Here is a 21,863-nt window from a genome sequence, read left to right on the forward strand (position 1 = left end):
TGCAAACTTAATGATCAAGCCTTGAGCACTTTCATCTACATCATTTATATAAATCAGTAACAAAGGTCCCAACACTGACTCCTGTGGCACTAGCCTCCATTCTGAGAAACAACCATTCTCTGCTTCGTACCTCAGCCAATTTTTAATCCACCTAATCAATTCTACCCAAATTCTATGGGAGCTGGCATGCCAATATAAAATCTGGGGTGTTTTGATAACTGGGATTATTCATTGGAACCAAGTGTCCAAATGTATATAGTCCTAATGTCAAACTTTAGAAAATTGTTAATACGTGAATTATGTGATCTTAATTTTCACCCAATAATCTTTCAAAAAAGCTGCTAAAGATGGATTGAATGTTATATTCTAACACAGGGAGTCCTGTATGGCTGTCTACATATATTTAATTTCTTTTGGTGGTAAATTGGATATCTATCAAAATATATCTGGAAGGATTTCTAAAATTAAAATGGAAATCCTGGAAATATCATGTCAGGTTGAATCTGTGGGAAGAGAAACAGAGCTAATGTTTTGGGTCAAAGACCCTTCATCAGAGGTTTGAAGGATTCCAACATTTCCAAGAAGTATTGGGAAAATTAGTCAGACTTATTTGAAGTTCTGAATAGTCTGTTGGTGTTTTGGGTCATAACTGTGTCTCCCACAGTTTGCGTTAACCTTTATTAATTTTGGCTGCTCCACTATGATTCTTCAGATTTGTGTATCTGGAGCCGAGAGGTAATATTGCAGCTATATAGGACCCTGGTTAAGCCCCACTTGGAGAACTGTGCTCAATTCTGGTCACCTCACTACAGGAAGGATGTGGAAACCATAGCTAGGGTGCAGAGGAGATTTACAAGGATGTTGCCTGAATTGGGGAGCATGCCTATGGGAATCGGTTGAGTGAACCTGGCTTTTTCTCCTTGGAGCGACGGAGGATGAGAGGTGACCTGATAGAGGTATATAAGATAATGAGAGGCATTGATTGGATAGTCAGAGGCTTTTTCCCAGGGCTGAAATGGCTAGCAGGAGAGGGCATAGTTTTAAGGTGCTTGGAAGTAGGTACAGAGGAGATGTCAGGGGTAAGTTTTTTTTAATATAAACGCAGAGAGTGGTGAGTGCGTGGAATGGACCGCTGGCAGCAGTGGTGGAAGTGGAAACGATAGGGTCTTTTAAGAGACTCCTGGATGGATACATGGAGCTTAGAAAAATAGAGGGCTGCAGGTGAGCCTAGGTAGTTTCAAAGTAAGGACATGTTTGGCACAGCTTTGTGGGCCGAAGGGCCTATATTTTGCTGTAGGTTTTCTATGTTTCTATGTTTCTAAACTGATATCAAACTGAACATGTTTCCCAGTTGTGTTGAATATAGTACGAGGGGTCTATATCCACTTCATATTTTCCAAATCGTGTATTGACTCAGTTACTATGTGAACAATTAAGCAAAAGAGTCAATCAGTATAGATTTTATATCTGAGCACTGGAGGTGACATGCACCGTTGAATTTCCTGATTCATAAACGGAATCGTGGAAACATCTGCAGGTTGAGCAATATGCGCAGAGAGCTGTAGATGGGTTAATGTTTATGGTATATGGATCTTTGTCAGAACTGTAAGACAAATTTATATTTTCATATTTATGGAAGAAAAGTTTGAGTAAAAGGTTCTAATTAAGCAAGAAGTGGAAAGCACTTCACTGCTTGAGACTTCCCTCCTGTAGTTAATTTATTTAAATTCTAGTTTTCTACTTTCCAATTTTCTCATTTAATACCAAACCTGGCTTAATAAAGAAACTTATCTATAAAGCACACCCATAAAATTGGGTGAAGATCAGTGGTGCCACTCGAGCAACTCTGCTTCTTTCATTTTGGAATGGACAGACAGACAAGCGACTAGTATTTCCTTTCCCTGATAGTGAGGAGAGATAATTATTGTAAAAGTGGAATTAAATTCTAATCATGCCTATACCATTTTACAGGATTTTGAGGTCACATAGTGCTTGCGATGTTCAGTAGCATTTTATTAGGCTTCTTTTGAGTGTTACTGTGGAAAGAAAAGTATTAACTGTTTCCAGTACCTGAAGTCCCCGATTCTGATTTGCTTAAGGCCATGCAACTTCTGAGCCCTTCCGCTGGTTGGGGTCAACCATGAATGTTGCAATCCTGCCGTCGATGTGACCCACAAGCCAGGGCACTACGATATGGAGAGCAAGCTGTAGCCCATGTAGCTCCTCTTTTCTGCGCAGCTGATAAATCCAAAGGAATGGCAGAGACCGATACAGTTTGGCATCAGTAGCATTGCAGGAGTTGCCAGTCAGTGTTGAACTTAGGGATTCCAGCTCTGGATTTTTTCTCTGAGTTTGCTCCAGAAGCCGTCCCCATGAGTGGGTATAGGTGCAAGGTAGTGGAGGTTTGAGATCAGAGTTTTCCTGCTTCTAGATAAGCAGCCAACTATTGCTGTTGAGCCCCATCTGCCTGGAGTGACTGGTTTCAAGGCACCAGTAACCGAGCTTTGCCCCATCTCTTGTCGGTAGAGTGCTTCTGACTTGAGTGCAACTTAAAATTGATGAAATTGAAGGACATAGATTTAGATTAAGGAAGAAAGATTTAGGGGGATATGAGGGGGACCTTCTTCATCTTGAATCTTCTCCAAAGATATACACTTTTTTTGTGGTGGAGAGACTTGATTTCCAGAGATTCCAAGGTTGATGTCATTTGGAACTTGGTTCCTGTTAGTGTCACCATGGTGGTAAGGTCATGGGGGAAGGTTCTAGACAAAGAGCGATTCAGCCAAGACCTCAACAGTGGAGCTGATGGAAGGCAATGGCACATCTCAGTAGCAGTGAAGGTGGAGAAAGGCTGTAGCAGTGAAAGGACCCCGCCATCTTGCATTCCATGGCACTGGATCCTAACCTCGTTCTGTTGTGGTCCATGTGGAGGCTGCTCATGCATCAGCCTCCCCATGCTAAATAAAGTTATACAAAGGCATTCTCCATGAAGGGAATAATCCCTTGGGAGAATGTCATACCCAATTTGAGTGATAACAATACCTGAAATGTACTGTCTGTGCCAGGATCGCTGACAGCCTTTAAATCTCTCGGTAAGTACTTGATTTGCTAAGACATAGTAGAACAAGTGCTGGAAGGTGAGATTAATGTGGAAGGGTGCACCCTAGTCATTATAGACATTGGGCTAAAAGGCCTGTTTCCATGTTGTGTAATTCCATGATACTATGGTCTCTTAGCTCTCACTAGAATTTAACTTGGATAAATACAAAGTGTTACATTTTGGTAAGTTAAACCAAGGCAGGTCTACCAATAGTAAATGGCAGGGTCCTAGTGTTGTAGTATAGGGACACCTCTGGATACAAGTACATACTTTCCTAAAGGAAGTAACCCAGGTAGACAAGGTGATGAAGAAGGCATTTGGCATGCTTGCTTTGATCAACCAGGGTACAGGGTATTGAGTACAAGAGTTGGGATGTCATGTTTTAAATGTATAGGCAATGATGAGACTACACCTGGAATACTGTGTGCAGTTCTGGCTGCCAGATATAGGAGGGACGTCATTCAGGTGGAAAGGGTGCAGAAGAGGTTCACAACGACATTCCTGGTTTTAGACGACTTGATCTAAAAGGTGAGATTGGTTAGGCATTTCCCTAGAATGTCAAAGCCTAAGTGGTGATTTTATAGAGGTTTATAAAATCATGAGGGGCATTGATAAAATGAATGGTCACTGTTTCTTTTTCCTACGTGACAGAAGTCTAACACTAGAGAGCATGAATTTGAAGGGAAAACTTCTCAAGGATATTTTTTTCATACAGAGGGTGATGGTTGTGTGGTATGATCTGCCAAAGGAAATAGCGGAAGTGAGTACAATTACTGTGTTTAAAAGACATTTAGATAGGTGTATAGATAGGAAGAGCTCAGAGAATTATGCAGGCAAATGGGACCCGCTCAGTTAGGCAGTTTGATTAGCATGGACGAGGTGGGCTAACAAATCTGTTTTCATCCTGTTTCACTCTGACTCTGAATACACTGCCTCCAGTGTTTTAGTCTTCGATCTCAGTGTAGTGTAGTATATAATGAAATATACGCACTTTAATAATAAATTATTTACCTTGAACTTTGAAGATCCACAAGTGGTTGATGTATTATTGCAGATGGTTCTTCCCTCACAGATTCCATTCCTTATGTCTTGTCCCTTCTGTTCCCACTTTATATCTCTAACACGTGAAAAAAAACACACATAAATTGTTTGAGGAACTCAGAGGGTTGAGGAGCATCTGTGTTTAGGATGGTCGAGAGGGGAAAGATCCTCACCGTCTTTTTAACCATGGCCTTCCCTCCTCCTCAAGGAGTCACTAATCCTCACATTCAACTCTTTCATGCTTTCCATAATTTCCAACTTGATTTTATCATTCTACACATCCACCCCTCTGCTTTCAGCACTCTGGGCAGATATTTCAAAGATTCCACCCACCCTGGGCATTCTGTCTTCTCCACTGTTCTATTGAGCAGAAGATACAAAGTCTGAAAGCAGGTACAATTTGGCTCAAGCTTCTTTCCAGCTGCTATCAGACTTTTGAATAGACCTCTTGTACAATAAGATGTTCTCTATACTTCACAGTGTAACTTGTTACAATTGTGCACCTTATTTTTATTTTACCAGAAATGCTGTTTCTCTATATCTGTTAACATTTTATTTTGTATTGTTATTGTTTTACGTTGTTCTATCTCAATGCATTGTGTAATGATATGATCAGTATGCACTGTATACAAGACTAGATTTTCTCTGTATCTTGATACATGTGACAATAATATTCCAGTTCCTGGTATATCTTTTCTTGTTCACCAAAGGGAAGGTTAATAGTTTGAGGTAGAACATTAACCTTGATATTATTGAATGGCAGAAGTGCCAAACACCAAAAGGCTTCCTGCTGCTCCCACTTATAGTATGCTCCTAACAAACTAAAACATGAAGTTGATTTCTTTTATGCAGTGCTTACCCCATTCTCATCATTGTCAAAGCTCAAGATCACTCCATGCTTGTGGTAAGACAGAATGATTTGATAAATTGGAAAATTCCACCTCCAGAGAAAGTGGTTCATGGGGTTGGCCATTAGATGTGTCCTTTGTTGAGTTTGATCTCCATTTAATGCTATTGATCTTGTAGAAACCCAATAATTCTGGGGCAAATGAAAGAACAATCATCTAAGGCTTTAATCTTTAATCTTATAGCTCCTGCTGGAGTGGTTGTGAATGTCACGTGTGGATAGCATTAGGCTGAGTCCCCGGCTCACTTTAGCACAATACCAGAAGCCTGTGCCTAAATCCACATTCAAGGATGGTGGACGTGGATGTTATTGGTTGTTGAATGAACCAGCATACCCAGAGGAGGGGACCATATGGAAGAGGTGGAATAAGGAGATTATAATTGCTTGTATTACTTATGAGCATTAGTATTTTAAGAGGCGGAATTAAAAATATAGTACAGCTGGTCCTACATCACAAAGTCAAAAGGAAACTCTAGCACTGCAAAGGTTACAGATTAAAATGCAAGTGAAAAAGCAAAGCTTTAAGTAAATTTTGACATTATTGTTCTTGGTTTGCAATGACATTTGCACATCTGTGCCTTTTTATTAGATCTGGATTACTGTTAAAATTCAGAAATGCCTATGTCAATGCACTTCTTGTAGAGATATTTGTGAACTTAGCTCTTTTTATAAGAAGTATCTTAAAGGATAGATGGGAAGCCTTTACTTTGTTTGTCTTGCCATGTCATGCATTCTCTTTCATATCTAAAACTTAATTCTTTTTCTCACATTTTCCAAATCTGTCAAGTGTCCTTTCACTGATTTTGAGGAAGTACCTTCTAATTAAAGGCGGAGTAACTCTGATTATATCTCAAGTTAACGCCATGGCTGTACTAAGTGACAGGGTCAGTAGGGGGATGGCAGGACTGAACCAGTCACCTTACACTAAACTCCTGATTGTTACTCTGACATTTTTTGTTTGAAATTACACATTCATAAAGGCAGGATAAGAGTAAAATTCTTAAGCTTGGTCCTTTATCAAAGCTTTTGCTCATAGAAGGTATAAAATATGTTTTGGTGATGTTATCTATAGTCAGGCTGGCTGCATCACAGCTTGGTATTGAAACACCAATACCTTTGAACAGAAAATCCTACAAAAAGTAGTGTATATAGCCCAGTCCATCACAGATAAAGCCCTGCCTACCATTGAGCATAACTGTATGAAGCACTGTCGCAGGAAAGCAACGTCATCAGGGATACTCTTCCAGCCAGGTCATGCTCTCTTCTTGCTGCTTCCATTGGGTAGAAGGTACCAGGAGCTTCAGTACTCATACCACCAGGTTCAGAAACAGTTATTGCTGCTCATTCATCAGGCTCAGGAATGGTTATTGCCCATCATCCATTAGGCTTAGGAATGGCAATTACCTCTCATCCATCAGGCTCTTGAACCAAAAGGGATAACTTCACTCAATTTCACTTGCCCCATCATTGAAATGGCCCCACAACCTATGGACTCACTTTCAAGGACTCTTAATCTCATGTTCTTGATACTTATTAGTTATTTATTATTATTTTTATTTATTTTTGTATATTCACAGTTTGCTGTTTTTTGCAAAATGAATGCCCAAGTTGGTGCAGTCTTTTCATGATTCTATTGTAGGTTTATTGAGTATGCTGCAAGAAAATGAATCTCTGGGTTGTATATGGTGACATATATGCATTCTGATAAATTTTAGTTTGAGCTTTATGAAATCCTTATCACATAAGGCCGTTCGCTTATCGTGAGAATGGTGGTTAGTTTCAAACTAGAGTTGCAGGGGGTTGGGAACCAGGGTGCCAGAACAGTTAGTGGAGAGGTTGTGGTGGCAGATGTTGATAAGACCTCAGACAAAGTTAAGAATCAGAAGGTTGAGCATGGTGCGACTAGTGTCCTGCATATATTTCAAAGCAAGAAGTATTGTAGGAAAGGCAGATAATAGTGCTAAAGTTGAGGTAGCTGGTTGACAAACACAGGCAATGTGTAGTGAGGAGGGTTTGTTGATGGGGCAAAGTTGTAGTCAACAGGATGAGTTACAATGTAAAGGGCAGACAGAATTGGAAACATCAATACATGACTGAAGGTGTTATATTTGAATGTATGCAGTATATGAAATAGGGTAGATGAACTTGCAGATCAGTTGCAGGTTGCGGTTATGATGTTGTAAGCATCACTCACTCATGGCTGAAAGAAGATTGTAACTGGGAGCTTAATGTCCAAGGATACACATTGTATTGAAAGGACAGGCAGGAAGGCTGAAGGGGTGGAATTGCTCTGTTGGTTTTTAAAAAAAAACAAAATCAAGTCATTAGAAAGAGGTGACGTAGGGTTGGAAGGTGTTGAATCATTGTGGATAAAGCTAAGGAACTGCAAGGGTAAAAAGACCCTAATGGGAGTTCAAAGGTCCAGTTTAATGTCAGAGAAATGTATACAATGTACATCCTGAAATGCTTTTTCTTTGCAAAACATCCATGAAAACAGAGAAGTGCCCCAAAGAATGAACGGCAGTTAAACGTGAGAACCCCAAGTTCACCCCCCAGCTCCCCCCTCCAATGTATAGAGGCAGCAAGGCAATGATGCCCCACTCCCCCATCCCCGGGCAAAAAAAATATGTGCCCGCTACAGAGCACAAGTGTGAGCTAGGCGATAGCAAAGACACAGACCTGCAGTTACCCCAAAGGCTATCACATTTCGTTTGGCATTCGACATGCTACAGGTTCTCTCTCTCTCCCTAGTAAGGGAGAGGGAGGTGTCCTTTAGTTTCACAGCAAGCGGGAGACTTAACAACCCGCTGGTTTACTATGTTAAAAAGTTTGTTTTGTTGCTTTTTACAAGCTCTGTACCTGAAGATTGCAAAGATCTCGGGTCTTCGGGCCCACAGCGAAAGATTTTCCGGCCTCCTCAATGACACACATCTCCTGCCGTGACACTGACCCTTGATCCACCCTTTACTGGAACCCTGAGATCTTAGGCTTCCAAACACTAGGCTGACTCTCAGGCTGAACCCTTGGCATGCCGAACAACAACAGCGGTCCTGACGAGAATGGGTCCCATTCCCACAAAGAACCGAAGTCTGCGTGTGGTATGTGAAGTCCAGGTCAGGGTCTTCAAAAGAACCCTGAAAGGGAAAAATAAAAATATTAAAGATGGAAGTAGAGCTGTTTCCGAAGATGCAAACAAAGGAGTCGCCATTTAGTGCCATTTTAACTCCGCCTCTGGGTTTATAGATCTGCAAACAGTAGTAAGAGCGTGGCCAACAAATTACAACGGGAGATAGAAAATGCATGACAAAAAGGCAATGTTACAATAGTCGTGGGACTTTGATATGCAGGTCGAGTGGGGTAAGTAGGTTGGTGTTGTGTCCAATCAAGAACCTATCAATGCCTTAAATACACCCAACGACCTTGTTTCCACAGCTGCTTGTGGTAACACATTCACTACCCCCTAGCAAAAGAAGTTTCTCTACATCTCTGTCTCAAATGGATGCCCTTCTATCCTGAGGCTTTGGCCTCTTGTCCTAGACTCCCCCACCATGGGAAATCCTTTCTACATCTACTCTATCTTGATTTTTCAATATTCAAAAGGTATTGAAGAGATATTGAGTTGATCTAAATTGTATCGTTGTGGCACTGTAAATGTTGAAATTTTACATGCTTATCTTTTCTAAGGTCAAATCTGCCTTGTTAGTCTCAGTGCATTCCAGATATCAGTATTCTGAGTCTTTTCCAGTGTTAGCTTGTTTTGCTCACAGTTCGTTGCTTTAGCCTCTGTGTACTCCGTCTAGTTCTTCTTTACATATTCCATAAACTATCCCTTAGTTCCTTAGGTAGTGTTGAGGAAGCAGAGAGTTTGCAGATGGAGCTAGCCGGATTAGGAGAATGGGCTGAATAGTGGCAGATGGAATACAGTGTAGGGAAGTGTATGGTTATGCATTTTGATAGGAAGAATAAAGGCTTAGATTGTTTTCTAAATGGAGAAATTTACAAATCAGAGGTGCAAAGGGACTTGAGAGTCCTTGTGCAGGATTCCCTGAAGGTTAAATAGCAGTGTGAGTCAGTGGTAAGGAAGACAAGACTTTGTTAGCATTCATTACAAGAGGACTAGTACATAAAAGCAAGGATGTAATGCTGAGGCTTCATAAGGTGCACTTGGAGTATTGTGAACAGTTTTGGGCCCCTTAACTAAGAAAGAATGGAGAGACTCCAGGTTCACAAGAATGATCCCAGAAATGAAAAGTTTAAAATATGAAGAGTGTTTGGCTCTGGGCCTGTACTCGCTGGAGTTCAGAAGAATGGAGGGGGGTACCTCATTGAAACCTATCGAATATTGAAAAGTCTAGATGAAACGGACTTGAAGATGTTGTTTTGTGTAGTGGTAGAGTCTAGTACCACAGCCTCAAAAAACAAGGATGTCCCTTTAGAACATAGATGAGTAGGAACTTCGTTAGCCAGAGGGTGGTGAATCTAGGGAATTCATTGCCACAAATGACTGTGAAGGCCAAGTCTTTGGGTATATTTAAAGCAGGGGTTGATAGGTTCTTATTAGTAAGGGCATCAAAGGTTATGGAGAGAAGGCAGAAGAATGGGATTGAGAGGAATAATTGAGAGTCATGATAGAATGGTAGAAAGACTTGATGGACCAAATAACTTAACTCTGCTCCTATGTTTTATGGTCTATTTTGAGTATATCTCCCAAAACTCTCTTAAATGTCTCTGTTCTGCTTCTTCAGTTACTCCAAGTAAATGATCTGACACCATTCTGATAAATGGCTTCAGCACCCTCTCTCTTGCCAAAGTGCCCGTTCCAAATCGGTGTGTCTAGAATAGAAAAGAAGAGTCTACCAAAGATCTGGGAAGGTGAAATCTACCAATGATCTTGGAGACAGGAAATATTAAATAACCTCATTTCCTTTTTGGCACATGAATCATCTTCCTGATTTCAGTGCTCTGCTAACAATTTTAGAATGGAGCCAAATTGAAAGAAATAGTGTCTAACAAAAAAAAGCTCTAGATGGTTCCCCTTATTCAAGATTGTTTAATATTATTTCCAGTGCACAAGTGTAAAGGAGAATGAAATAATTGTTAATCTGAATCCAATGCAGCACAAAAGCCACTAAGATAAAGAGAATAATAAAAATTAATGAATATAAATACATCAGATAGCTTATATGCATAGACTCCTTAAAGTGATGCCAGGTGCACGAATGTCTGTACATAAGGTGACTGACAGGAAGTGATAAATTAGAGGTGGTAGGGGGTATGATGAGTGGGTGAGTGGATGGAGATGCTGATCAGCTTTCTACTTGGGGTAAGTACCTCTCTTTGAGTCTGGTGGTCCCAGTGTGGATGCTACATAGCCTTCTCCCTGATGGGAGTGGGACAAACAACCCATGAGCAGGGTAGGTGGGATCCTTCATGCTCTGATTGAGGCAGAGGGTTAGCAACATTTTCCTTGGGAAATGTCACATGGTTTGAGCCCTTTTACAATGTTTTTGATGGAGTGGCACTGAACAATGAACAGTACTGGAAAAATTATTATTTCTTTATCAGAAGAAAAAAAAAACATTTAGCTGTTGCTGACTGCAGTTGTTTGATAGGATATAAATGCAATTAAGGATCGTGACAATTAACATGTTTTGCTGTTGCTGGAAGGCTTTTATAAAAGGAAATCTAATTATTATGCTTATTAAGATAGCATCTTGGAATTGAATGTGGGAGGTTGAATTTTGTTTAAAAAGACCTTTCAACAGCAGAGCTTTCTTAGGCAGCAGTGTTTTTTTATATAAAGTTCTTAGTCATTATCAATGCCCAGCAAATACTCCAATGGAATAGAGTGGAAACGTTCACTCTCAATACTAACAGTAAAGTGTAAATCAGTATCATGGAAATTAGGAAGACTATTTATTTCATTCAGCCAGCAGAGTGGAACTGTCCTCTGATTGCAGCGTCCATTTAATTCAAATAATTTTTAGCTTTTTCGCTTCCAGTATTTTATCAGTCAGTTTCTTTGCAAGTACAGCCAAAACATTAACGAGAAACAAAAATAGAACCTGGTGTGCTGGGTTAATCGTAGAACATAAAACAGTACAGAAGTGGAACAGGCCCTTCAGCCCATCATGATGCTCTGTGTTAGTTAAGATAATGATATTTATTTACGTTATTCCCTTCTGCCCACATAGGGTCTATTCTGCCTGAGCACCTCTTAATCACCCCTATTGTATCTGCCTGTACTATCACAGTAGAGAGTTCATGAACCCACCACTCTGTTTAAAAAAAACTTGTCCTGCACATCTCGTTTGAACTTACCTCTTCTCAGCTTAAATGCATGCCATCAAGTGTTAGACATTTTGACCCTGGGAAAAAGATATCGGTGCTCTATCTATGCCTTTTGTAATTTTATATTGCCCTTAGGAATTGCTTGACATTGTAGTGCAGAAGGAAATCATTTGTCTACCATGTCCATGCTAGTTTCAGTTGAAACTAACTCCTTAGAAATATCAAATGCAGCACTGTTTTCTTTTACTGCTATGCAGTTTAAAAATAGATTTGATCTGATCAACAATTTGATTTTCACTGGGTTAAGTTGACTACATCTAAATTGTGCTGAAAAGCTCCAATCTCATGGGCTTCAAATGAAACTTTTGCCAGTACTGAAGTTCAGTTGGGTACTTCTTGAAACGACTTACCCCAGTGACTCCGATGTGCTTTCTGTGTTACAAGAAGATGTCATTCACTCTGCAGTAATCCTTTTGGAGCATCACTATGGCTGTTGGAGCTCAATGTTCTGTGTTGGTTGCAGTTTAACTGCTTACCTTAATTTCTTGTCTTTGCCAGCCCTTCATTGCCCAATCTGAAACTCTCTGTCCCCACCTCCCTGATGTAGTCAGTCCCCTGAACTCCTTGCAACAGGCACAAAATGCTGGAGGAGTTCAGTAAGCCAGACAGCATCTATAAAAAAAAGAGTAGAGTCGACGTTTCGGGCCGAGATCCTTCATCAGGACCAGAAAGGAAGGGAACAGAAACCAGAATAAAAGAGTAGGGGGAAGAGCAGATGCTGGCAGACTTTACGTGATTAAGTGATTTAAAGGGCTATCAGACAAATGGGACTAGCTTAGAAATGTATCCAAGTTGGCATTGACTAGATGGGCTGAAGGGCTTATTTCCATTCTCTATAATATATGTAAGTCTCTGGCATTCATATCCACCAAAGGTGTGGAATATGCTCTTTGGGCACATACCTTTACATATCGTGGATGGCTTGGGGGCTGAAAGATAGCGAGTCTGTGTTTTAAAATTAAAGGGGATACCTTCTCCTGCTCTTCCTTTCCTCCTCTCTTCCAATAGCTTGTGCTGCTTTGCTTGGCTTTGCTTTGTATATAAAGTTTGGGAATAAGTCAAATAATATTTTCATGATGTGTTTCTTTGCTCTCATTGCAGGATAAGTGTTTCGGTTAGTCAGAGGATTATAGCGCTTCCTCATGACAATCGTCAGGTCCGACTATTCGATATGTCAGGCGTACGTTTAGCCCGCCTTCCCCGCAGCAATCGTCAGGTAATTTGAATGTTGAAGCTTAATTTTTCTCTTTCCAGTGGGTCAATGTAATTTTTAAGTGTAGTCATACTAATAGAATTGAGATTATCTAGAGGTATCTAAATGAATAGGTGCATTTTTTAACATCTTGATAGAGTCCCTGTGCTCAAACCTTGCTACTGACCACTCTTTAGAGAATACAGTGGTGCTAGAAAGTTTGTGAACCCTGGAGAATGTTCACTATTTCTGCATAAGTATGACCTAAAATGTGATCAGATCTTCACTTAAGTCCTAAAACTAGATAAAGAGAATCCAATTGAATAAATAACACATAAAAAACACTATACTTGTTAATTTATTTATTAAGAAAAATGATCCAATATTACATGCATTAGTTGAAAAATGTGAACCTCTGGGGTAATGCCTTCTACAAAAGCTATTTGGAATCAGGTGTTCCAATTATTGAAATAAGACTGGAGGTGTGGGTTGTAGAGGTGCCCTAAGAAGCACACAAAGTCAGGTTACTGACAAAGTCTGCTCTTCTCAAGAAAGGTCTGTTTATGTGCACTATGCCTCAATCAAAACAACTTTCAGAGGACCTTAGAAGATGAGTTATAGAGATGCATGAAACTGAAAAAGGCTACAAAAGCATTTCTAAAAACCTGAGTGTTCATCAGTCCACAGTAAAAGGAATTGTCTACAAATGGAGAAAACTCAGTACTGTTGCTATTCTCCCTAGGAGTGGGCATCCTGCAAAAATCACACCAAGAGCAAATGCAATGCTGAAGGAGATGAAAGACAACCCTAGGGTAACAGCAAAAACCTGCAGAAATCTCTAGAACTTCTTAAAGCAGATCTTGAGGTCCGAGTCCATAGGACACTGAAAGCTTCTGCACAGGTTCACTCTGTGGTTAGGAAGCCATACAGTGTATTGGCCTTCATTAACTGTGGGATTGAGTTCAAGAGTCGAGAGATAATGTTACAGCTATATAGGACCCTAGTCAGACCCCGCTTGAAGTACTGTGCTCAGTGCTGGTCATCTCACTACAGGAAGGATATGGAAATTATCAAAAGGATGCAGAGGAGATTTACAAGGATGTTGCCTGGATTGGGAAGTATGTGTTATGAGAATGGATTGAATGAACTTGGCCTTTTCTCCTTGAAGCAACAGAGGATGAGAGGTGACCTGATAGAGGTGTATAAGATAATGAGAGGCATTGATCATGTGGATAGTCAGAGGCTTTTTCCCAGGGTTGAAATGGCTAACATGAGAGGGCACAGTTTTAAGGTGCTTGGAAGTAAGTAAAGAGGAGGTGTCAAGGGTAAGTTTTTACACAGAGAATGGTGAGTGTGTAGAATGGGCTGCCAGCAACCGTGGTGGAGGTGGAAATTATAGAGTCTTCTAAGAGACTCCTGGATAGGTACATGGAGCTTAGAAAAACAAAGGGCTATGTGTAACTTTAGGTAATTTCTAAAGTAAGTACATTTTCGGCACAGCATTGTGGGCCAAAGGGCCTGTATTGTGCTGTAGTTTTTCTTTGTTTCTGTGTCTCTGTTCATGTGTCCACTATTAAGAAAAACACTGAACAAGGATGGTGTTGCCACACATCTCGTTTGCAAAAGACTACTTGGATATTCTACATCACTTCTGGGACAAAGTCCTGTGGACAGATGAGACAAAGGTTCAATTTTTTGGCAGAAATGCATATTGCTATGTTTGGAGGAAAAAGGGCACTGCACACCAACACCAAAACCTTATCCCAACTCTGAAGCATGGTGGAAGGAACGTCATGGTTTGGGGCTGCTTCAGGGTCTGGACAGCTTGCAGTCATTTGAGGGAACAATGAGTTCAAAATTATATCGAGACATTTTACAGGAGAATGGCAGGGTAGCAGTTCATCACCTGAAGCTTAATAGAAGTTGGATAATGCAACAAGATAGTGATCCAAAAGGCAAAAGTAAACAACGTAATAGTTTAAAAAGAAGAAAATATGTGTTTTGGAATTGCCAAGTCGAAGTCCTGACCATAATCCTGTAGAAATGTTGTGCAAGGACCTGAAGCAAGCAGTTCATGCATGGAAGCACACCAACATCCCAGAGTTGAAGCAAGTTTGTAAGGAGGAATGGTCTATAATTCCTCCAAGCAGATGTGCAGGACTGATCAACAGTTACTGGAAATGTTTTGTTGAAGTTTTTTGCTGCACAAGGAGATCACACCAGTTATTGATAGCAAAGGTTCACTTACTTTTTCCAACAAATACATGGATTATTTTTCTCAATAAATAAATGAACAAGTATATCATTTTGTGTTGTTTATTGGGTTCACTTTATCTAGTTTTAGGACGTGTGAAGATCTGATCACATTTTAGGTCATATTTATGCAAAAAATAGAAAATAATTTACAGGTTTCACCAACTTTCTTGCAGCTCTGATGTATAACAATATTCAAAGCATGCAAAAAGCTGAGTGGTATCATGCAAACTTGTAAATCCTTCATCCTGAAACTATGGATATGTATTGAAATTTATTTCATCTCCTTAAAGTTGAGCAGAGAATTAATTGAAGAAAGATCTAGTGCTTGTAAAATTGCAACTTACTCGAGAGTTGCATATACATATGGAATAATGAAAAACAGCAGCAAATTAAAGCCAGCCTTTGTACAAGTATGATCTTGCAAATGTTGCATTTCCATGCCTCTATATTCAGAATACATTACCTTCAAAGTTCATACATGTCACTATATCCAACCCTGAGATTCATTTTCCTGTGAGCATACTCAGCAAATTTATAGAACAGTAAATATAACAGGATCAATGGAAGATCAACCAGAGTGCAGAAAACAACAAAATATGCAAATACAAATATAAATAAATAGCAATAAATAACGAGAACTGAGTCTTTAACATGAATTGTTGGTTCTGGGAAACATCTCAATTATGGGGCAAATGAGTGTAGTTATCCCCTTTTCTTTAAGAGCCTGATGGTTGAGAGGTAGTTACTGTTCTTAAACGTGGTTGTGTGAGTCCTGAGGCTCCTGTACCATCTACTTGATGGTAGCAGCCAGAGAAGAGCATAGCCTGGGTAGTGCCTGATGATGGATGCTGCTTTCCTGCAACCACATTTCATGTAGATATGCTCAATGGTTGGGAGGGCTTTCTGCTTTGTGTGTTTTATTGAGTTTTTAATGGGGGATGGGAAAGCTAATGTTAAGTACTGAGCAGTATTATCAATGCCAGATCTATATGTGATTTGAATATCTTTGGAAATCAGAGCCAGAATGCCCAATGAAAAACACTTATGTAAAAAATTTTATGAATCTATGATGGACACCTCAGTTGGTCTGGACAAGTTGGGCTGAAGGGCCTGTTTTCATGTTGTATCTAATAGTGTGAGATTACCTATTATTTTCACACTTAAATAAAAAGAAAATAATGTGCTTGGCAAAATAATTGGTTATGGGAGTGTGGAAATATGTCAGTTGATATACGCTAAAGCTCAATATTGATCCTAAACCCTTCCATTTCATAATTCATGGCTGCAATTACACGAGAAGTAAATGTACTTCTGCAATAAAAACTACAAAAGGGATATTGGAGGTAGGAAAGGGTATTGCAGAGAGCAACCAGAATTATATGAAGTGACTAGATTATGAGATGTTGTTAATTTGATTTGTTAATTTTATCTTCTCATTGGAACAAAGGTGTCATCTGATGGTTCATTTTAAAATATTAAAGGGACATTAAAACGAAAAGCCTTGCCCTATGCTAGATGAATCTTAATTAGAAAGTGAGACCATTGAGAAAGTATTGATTCATTCCCTTTGTAGAGTTTGAAATGAAGAGTTCAAGGTATGAATAATTTGTGACCTGATAAGTTATGTGCTTCAGATGAACCTAGCAATTTGAAGCATTAATTGATAGTGATCAATTATCAAGTAGATTGAGCGTTTATCTGTTTGTCTGGTCGTAATGCTCCAATCTGTTTAGGATCTGTTCTTTCTTTTCCAATATTTTTATTAGTTTCTACATAGAAGAATACAGAGTACAAGGATGCTGTTGATAAGGGATCAGAACTTGATAAACTAATTTATAAATTTGACTTGCAGAAAAACTTGTTTAAGACTGACAAAGTTTCTTGCCCAAAGCAAAGTAATCATATATTCATAATCACACATGCCAGTAGTGGTATGTAAACATGAGATTCAGCAAACGCTGGAAATCTTGAGCAGTACACAAGATGAAGTGCTCCCCCAAAGTACCCCAGATCACACCGATATAGAGGAGGCATCATCAGGAGCACCAGCCACACTAGATGACCCTGATGGACTCGCAGGTGAAATGTCGCCTCAGCTGGAAGGACTGTTTGGGTCCCTGAATAATTGGGACGGAGAAGGTGTAGGGGCAGCTGTAGCATTTGTCCCACAGAGTTAGGTGCCAGGTAGGGGATCAGTGGGGAAAGATAAGTGGACACAATAGTTATGTTGAGAGCAATCCCTGTGGAAAGCAGAAAATTGGGGGTGAGAGGGAAAGATGTGCTTAGTGGTAGGATCCCGTTGTAGGTGTTTGGACTTACAGCGGATGATATGCTGGATGCAGAGGCTTGTGGGTGGTATGTAAGTAATGGTGGTGGGGAGATGTGGTGAGGGCAAATATGCAGGAAGTAGAGGGGATGGAGGTGAGGTCAATATTGAAAGCAATACGTATTTTCAAAAACACCTCCCATCGAAGTCTGCATACAACATACTTCCGTGAGTTGGGGCATTGAGGATAAAAGGCAAGAAGTCTTGTTGCAGCTGTGTAAACCTTTGGTTAGGCCACATTTGGAGTATACATGCAGATCTAGTTGCTGCATTGTAGGGAGGATATGCACATTTTGGAAATGATGTGAAAGAGGTTCACCAGGATTTTACCAGCTTAGAGAATTAGCTATAAGGAGAGACTGGACACATTTGGGTTGTTTTCTCTGGAGCATCTGAGACTGAAGAATGACCTGGCAGAAATATATAAAATTATGAGAGGAATGAATAGTTCCAAGATGGAAATGTCAAATATTAGAGGGCTTGGAATTGTGGTAAGAGTGGGAAAGTTTAAAGGAGATTTACAAGACAGGTTATTTTACACAGTGTTGGTGCCTAGAAAATGCTGCCAGGGATGGTTGTAGAAGCTGATATGATAGTGACATTTAGACAGAGATGTGAACAGGCAGAGAATAGAGAGATACTGAGCAAATGCAGACAAATGGGAATAGATTAAAATGGCATTTCATGGGCTAAAGGACCTATCCCTGTACTGTTCCACATTGTTATAAAGACATATAATATGGAAACAGACCTTTCAGCTCAGTAGGTCCATGGCATCTGAAATTCCTTTCTAAGCTGGCCCCACTCTAGTAAGATGGCCACATGTTTAGATGCAGCGGCCACTCCAGGTCCAGTCAAAAGTGTATTTGTTCATCCTGTGCATCTTTTTTACAATCGCAGGTCACTGCTGGATACTAAGAACATCAAGTACTGTAGGACTATCCTATCAGTTAGTCATTCAATAGCGATGGAGCTAAACTTACTGCGTTTTTTTTTATTGTGTTCTCACCTAGACTTGTTGTGTACTGTTGTGCCAAGACATTGCACAATCAAACAAAAGGAACAAGTGATTGTCTTGGATGTTCCTATTGTGATTGCAAGATCCTGTTTGGCATTGGTAATACTGGTTCATTGGCATGTCTGGCAGGGGAGCTGTTTGCCTCAGTTGTGGTGAAGACTAGGCCAACGTTGTAAGGTTTCCTGTTGCAGCTGCCCAGGAGAGAGATGCCGAAGGCAGTCGGGGTGGTGGGGGGGGGGGGGGGGAGAGCAGAGATGTGGCAGGCACTTGTGTTATTGCTGGCTGGGGTTGGCCCCTCTCGTTGGTGCTGCACTCTCTTGCGTTTGCTTGGTGCAAGTACAAGCTGGACCAGGACAACTTTCCATCAACTTACACTCAGACTGGGGTGCTATATTTTTTTTCTCTTTTTTGTGACTATGTTTTCTGAAATGATAACCGTATGTGCTACATGCAGTCTGCTGTTTGCTGCTGTTAATGTGTTTTGCATCGTAGCCCTGGAGGAATGCTGAATTGTTTGGCTATATTTATGTGTGGTTGAATGATAATTAAATATGAACTTGAATAATTAAACTTGAACTTGATTTGCCCCCATTTGGCCCATATCCCTCTAAAGTTTTCCTATTAATGGACCTTTCCAACTGCTTCTTAAATGTTCTTAATGTACCTGCTGTTAAAAACCAGTTTTGACTACAATGTCAAATAGTATTTGACTAAAAAGTCTTGACGACCACATTAACTGAAGAAATTAAAACAAAAGGGAAAATTTATTTATTCGGGTCTCTTTTCCTTGTTTTCAACAGGGTCATCGACGTATGGTGTGCTGCACAGCGTGGAGTGAGGACAATCCCACATGCAACCTCTTTTCTTGTGGTTTTGATCGTCAAGCTATTGGTTGGAATATCAATATCCCAGCACTTTTGCAAGAAAAATAAGATACCATCAAGTGTTTCTGAAAAGACTTGAAAGAACTCTATTCTTTATATGCTTAGTATGTTTCTATTGCTGTTAATGCTGTGAGTCTTCCAGCTAAGGGTGTGATCGGTGTGATACGGCTTGACATGCATAATCTGCATGTATTGCCTATGAAACTGTGCTTGGTTAATAAACCAATCTTGTGTGTAACCATGCATTTATTATAAATATTCCTTTTCTTTGTAATTTATGTGATCTTTGGTTGTTAAAACTGGTTGACCTTCAACAGCAAACCTCTAAATAATTTCACTAAAGTTATAGTTGGATTCTGTAGCAGTGTGAGCGAGGCATTTGTTTTTAAATCTGAGGTTCTGTTAAATATAAATTATGTGCAAGTAATGGTGTGTGTTTGTTATTAATGAAATCCTACCTATTTGACTTGTAGCCTTCTGGAATAATGCAAGGTTAGTACATAGCAATCTTGACACATCATCACATCCAAATCTTGTTCTTTAATAGTCTCTTTACATACAGTAAGTATTTGACAATCAGTTTATTGCCGTGCATTTGTGCGATATGTATTAAGTTCATTCTCTAATTTCAGCAGTGTCTGGAATTAGGAAAATTAACTATTCAGCTGTCATATGAGTTGATAATAGTGTACAATTGGTGGATTTGTAACTTAATGTGATGTAGATAATCATGTGGTGACCTTATGCCTAGACACCTTTATGTATTTTGTCAAAATGCACACTAATATAGAAAGAATGTTGTTGGGTTTTTTTGCAAGCAGTTTATTCTGAACTTTGTGTCTTAAACTGATGTTAAAACCACAGGCAGTTCCCTACCTCCAGCCTAACTCTAAGGGAATGGGAAATATGGTTAATTACGTAGAGACATCATGTTGCTTCAAAAAGATCAGTAAATGAAAAGGAATAATTTTGTTAATGAATACTATAAAGAATATAAAAATACATTAACTTTGGTATCTGAACATCACATTTTCTAGATTTACTTGCAATGACCAGATATTTGAACACAAGGTGCAGGTTAAGTTTCAAGTTCAAATCAGTTAGAAGCAATTATCTTGCAGATTTAACGTATTTGCATATTTTATTACAGTTAAGCACAACAGTACTCAGTTTTAAGTGATTTAACCTACAGCCATTTAAGAGACCAAATATTACAGTACTCTGCTTAGCTTGAGATCCAGTTTCATTAACATTCATTGGTATCAAGAGTGACTTGGAATAATCAAGTATTGGTTTCATTATAATTTTCTTTGATTAAATCCAAAGATTAGTGTTATTCAAAGCTCAAATTGATTAACTGCTTGATTCTGTCCATATCTGCCATTGCACTATATTCATGATCTATGCTTTGGGTTTGGATTTAATGATTGTCCATTGTCACAGGCAGAGTTAATAGTGCATTTATGCTTATGCAGGCGATGCTTTTATTTCCAGAAATTAGACTGAAATCTTTGAGTGTTTTGGATTTGACATCTACAAATGATTAGTTGATTTTGAAATAACAATCCATACATGGAACTTCCTGATGAATAGATGCAGTGGCTGTATTGCCAAGTTTAATTATGATGACATAACAACACAAGGCACTTTACAAGTAGAGTTCTGGATATTTTATTGTTTAAGTAGCAGATTGTTTTGGCATAAACTGTAGAGTACTCTAAATAAGCAACAATGCAGTTCAGGCTTTTTAATAGAACTTTTTGTTTGCTTGTCTTTAAATTACTGGGTTCCTTTTGAATTAGATGGCAACTCCGTAAAATGTAGCTATTCTTTTCATTAAAGAACTAAATGAGCATATTATAAATCACATTTTAATGCTCTGGGACTAGTGTTTCAGATGCAGTCCAGCAGTGTGACAACAGCTTATAAGCAAGTGGAATGTATCCAGAGATGACCATATCATTATTCATGAGCAGTTCTAAAAGCTGCCAAGGGTATTTCTGTGGCAGAAAACAGATTTGTTGCAATAAATTGCTGAATTTCTGAGTTACATTGATCTATTTGGATTATTGGTATGCACATTTTTGTGAAGTTTGTTCAAAAAGCAATACAGAAATTGCTAGGGTAAGTTGTCTTTAGTAAAATAAAAACTGGTGCATGACTTCTATTTTGAAAAAAAACTATTGTACACATTTCACTCATCACAGTGTGTTTGCGTAAATATGAAAAAACTGTGCAAAATTAAAAGTGAAATACAATGCATCTTGTCTTTCCTGAATTCTGTTTATTTCCTTTGCAGGCATTGTAAAGATGCTGCACAGTGCCCAGTGATTTCTCATCTAAGTTGCATTTTTCTTTCCCAAAACCATGATACAATACAATGCTGGACAGTACTCTGCGAGTACTGGAACAAGGCCGATCAGTATTTCCATATGGGTTTCTTTTTCTGCTAGCCATTCGAGAGTGCTGCATCATTCAAAAGCTCTCTGCAATTTTAATACTCATCCCCTTGGCATATTTCACAGTGATCTCCAGTAGGAGTGAATCTCTTCCATCCAGCTATTTGCTAATTGATGTTTATTTTGCAATTATCTGCCGCAGTGTGTGTAAAACATATAATGACTTTAGATAGGGTAACTACGGTTGTGGGTATTCTCCATGAAAGGCACATATATTTTTATAAGTAAATACAAATTGCGTCCTGTTTTGAAAATCGTCTGTCACGTGAAATAAAATTAAGTATTTTTGATATTGGAACACCTTGTGCCCAATTCTGCCATTTACAGCT

General features: G+C 39.3%; 1 protein-coding gene across 2 annotated transcripts in view; it reads left to right on the top strand.

Annotated features, from left to right (window-relative positions):
- wdr37 (WD repeat domain 37) overlaps positions 1–21,338 on the top strand; it is a 130,777-nt gene extending 109,439 nt beyond the window's left edge. For both annotated transcript variants that reach the window (XM_059971910.1, XM_059971911.1), the window contains 2 exons: positions 12,501–12,615; positions 18,992–21,338. In XM_059971910.1, the coding sequence (XP_059827893.1) occupies positions 12,501–12,615; positions 18,992–19,123 (247 nt within the window). In that variant the 3' untranslated portion in view covers positions 19,124–21,338. The remainder of the gene's footprint in view (positions 1–12,500; positions 12,616–18,991) is intronic.
- The last annotated feature ends 525 nt before the right edge of the window (positions 21,339–21,863 follow it).

The sequence above is a fragment of the Hypanus sabinus genome, chromosome 6 (genome assembly GCF_030144855.1).
Source record: "Hypanus sabinus isolate sHypSab1 chromosome 6, sHypSab1.hap1, whole genome shotgun sequence".
Classification (NCBI taxonomy): domain Eukaryota; kingdom Metazoa; phylum Chordata; class Chondrichthyes; order Myliobatiformes; family Dasyatidae; genus Hypanus; species Hypanus sabinus.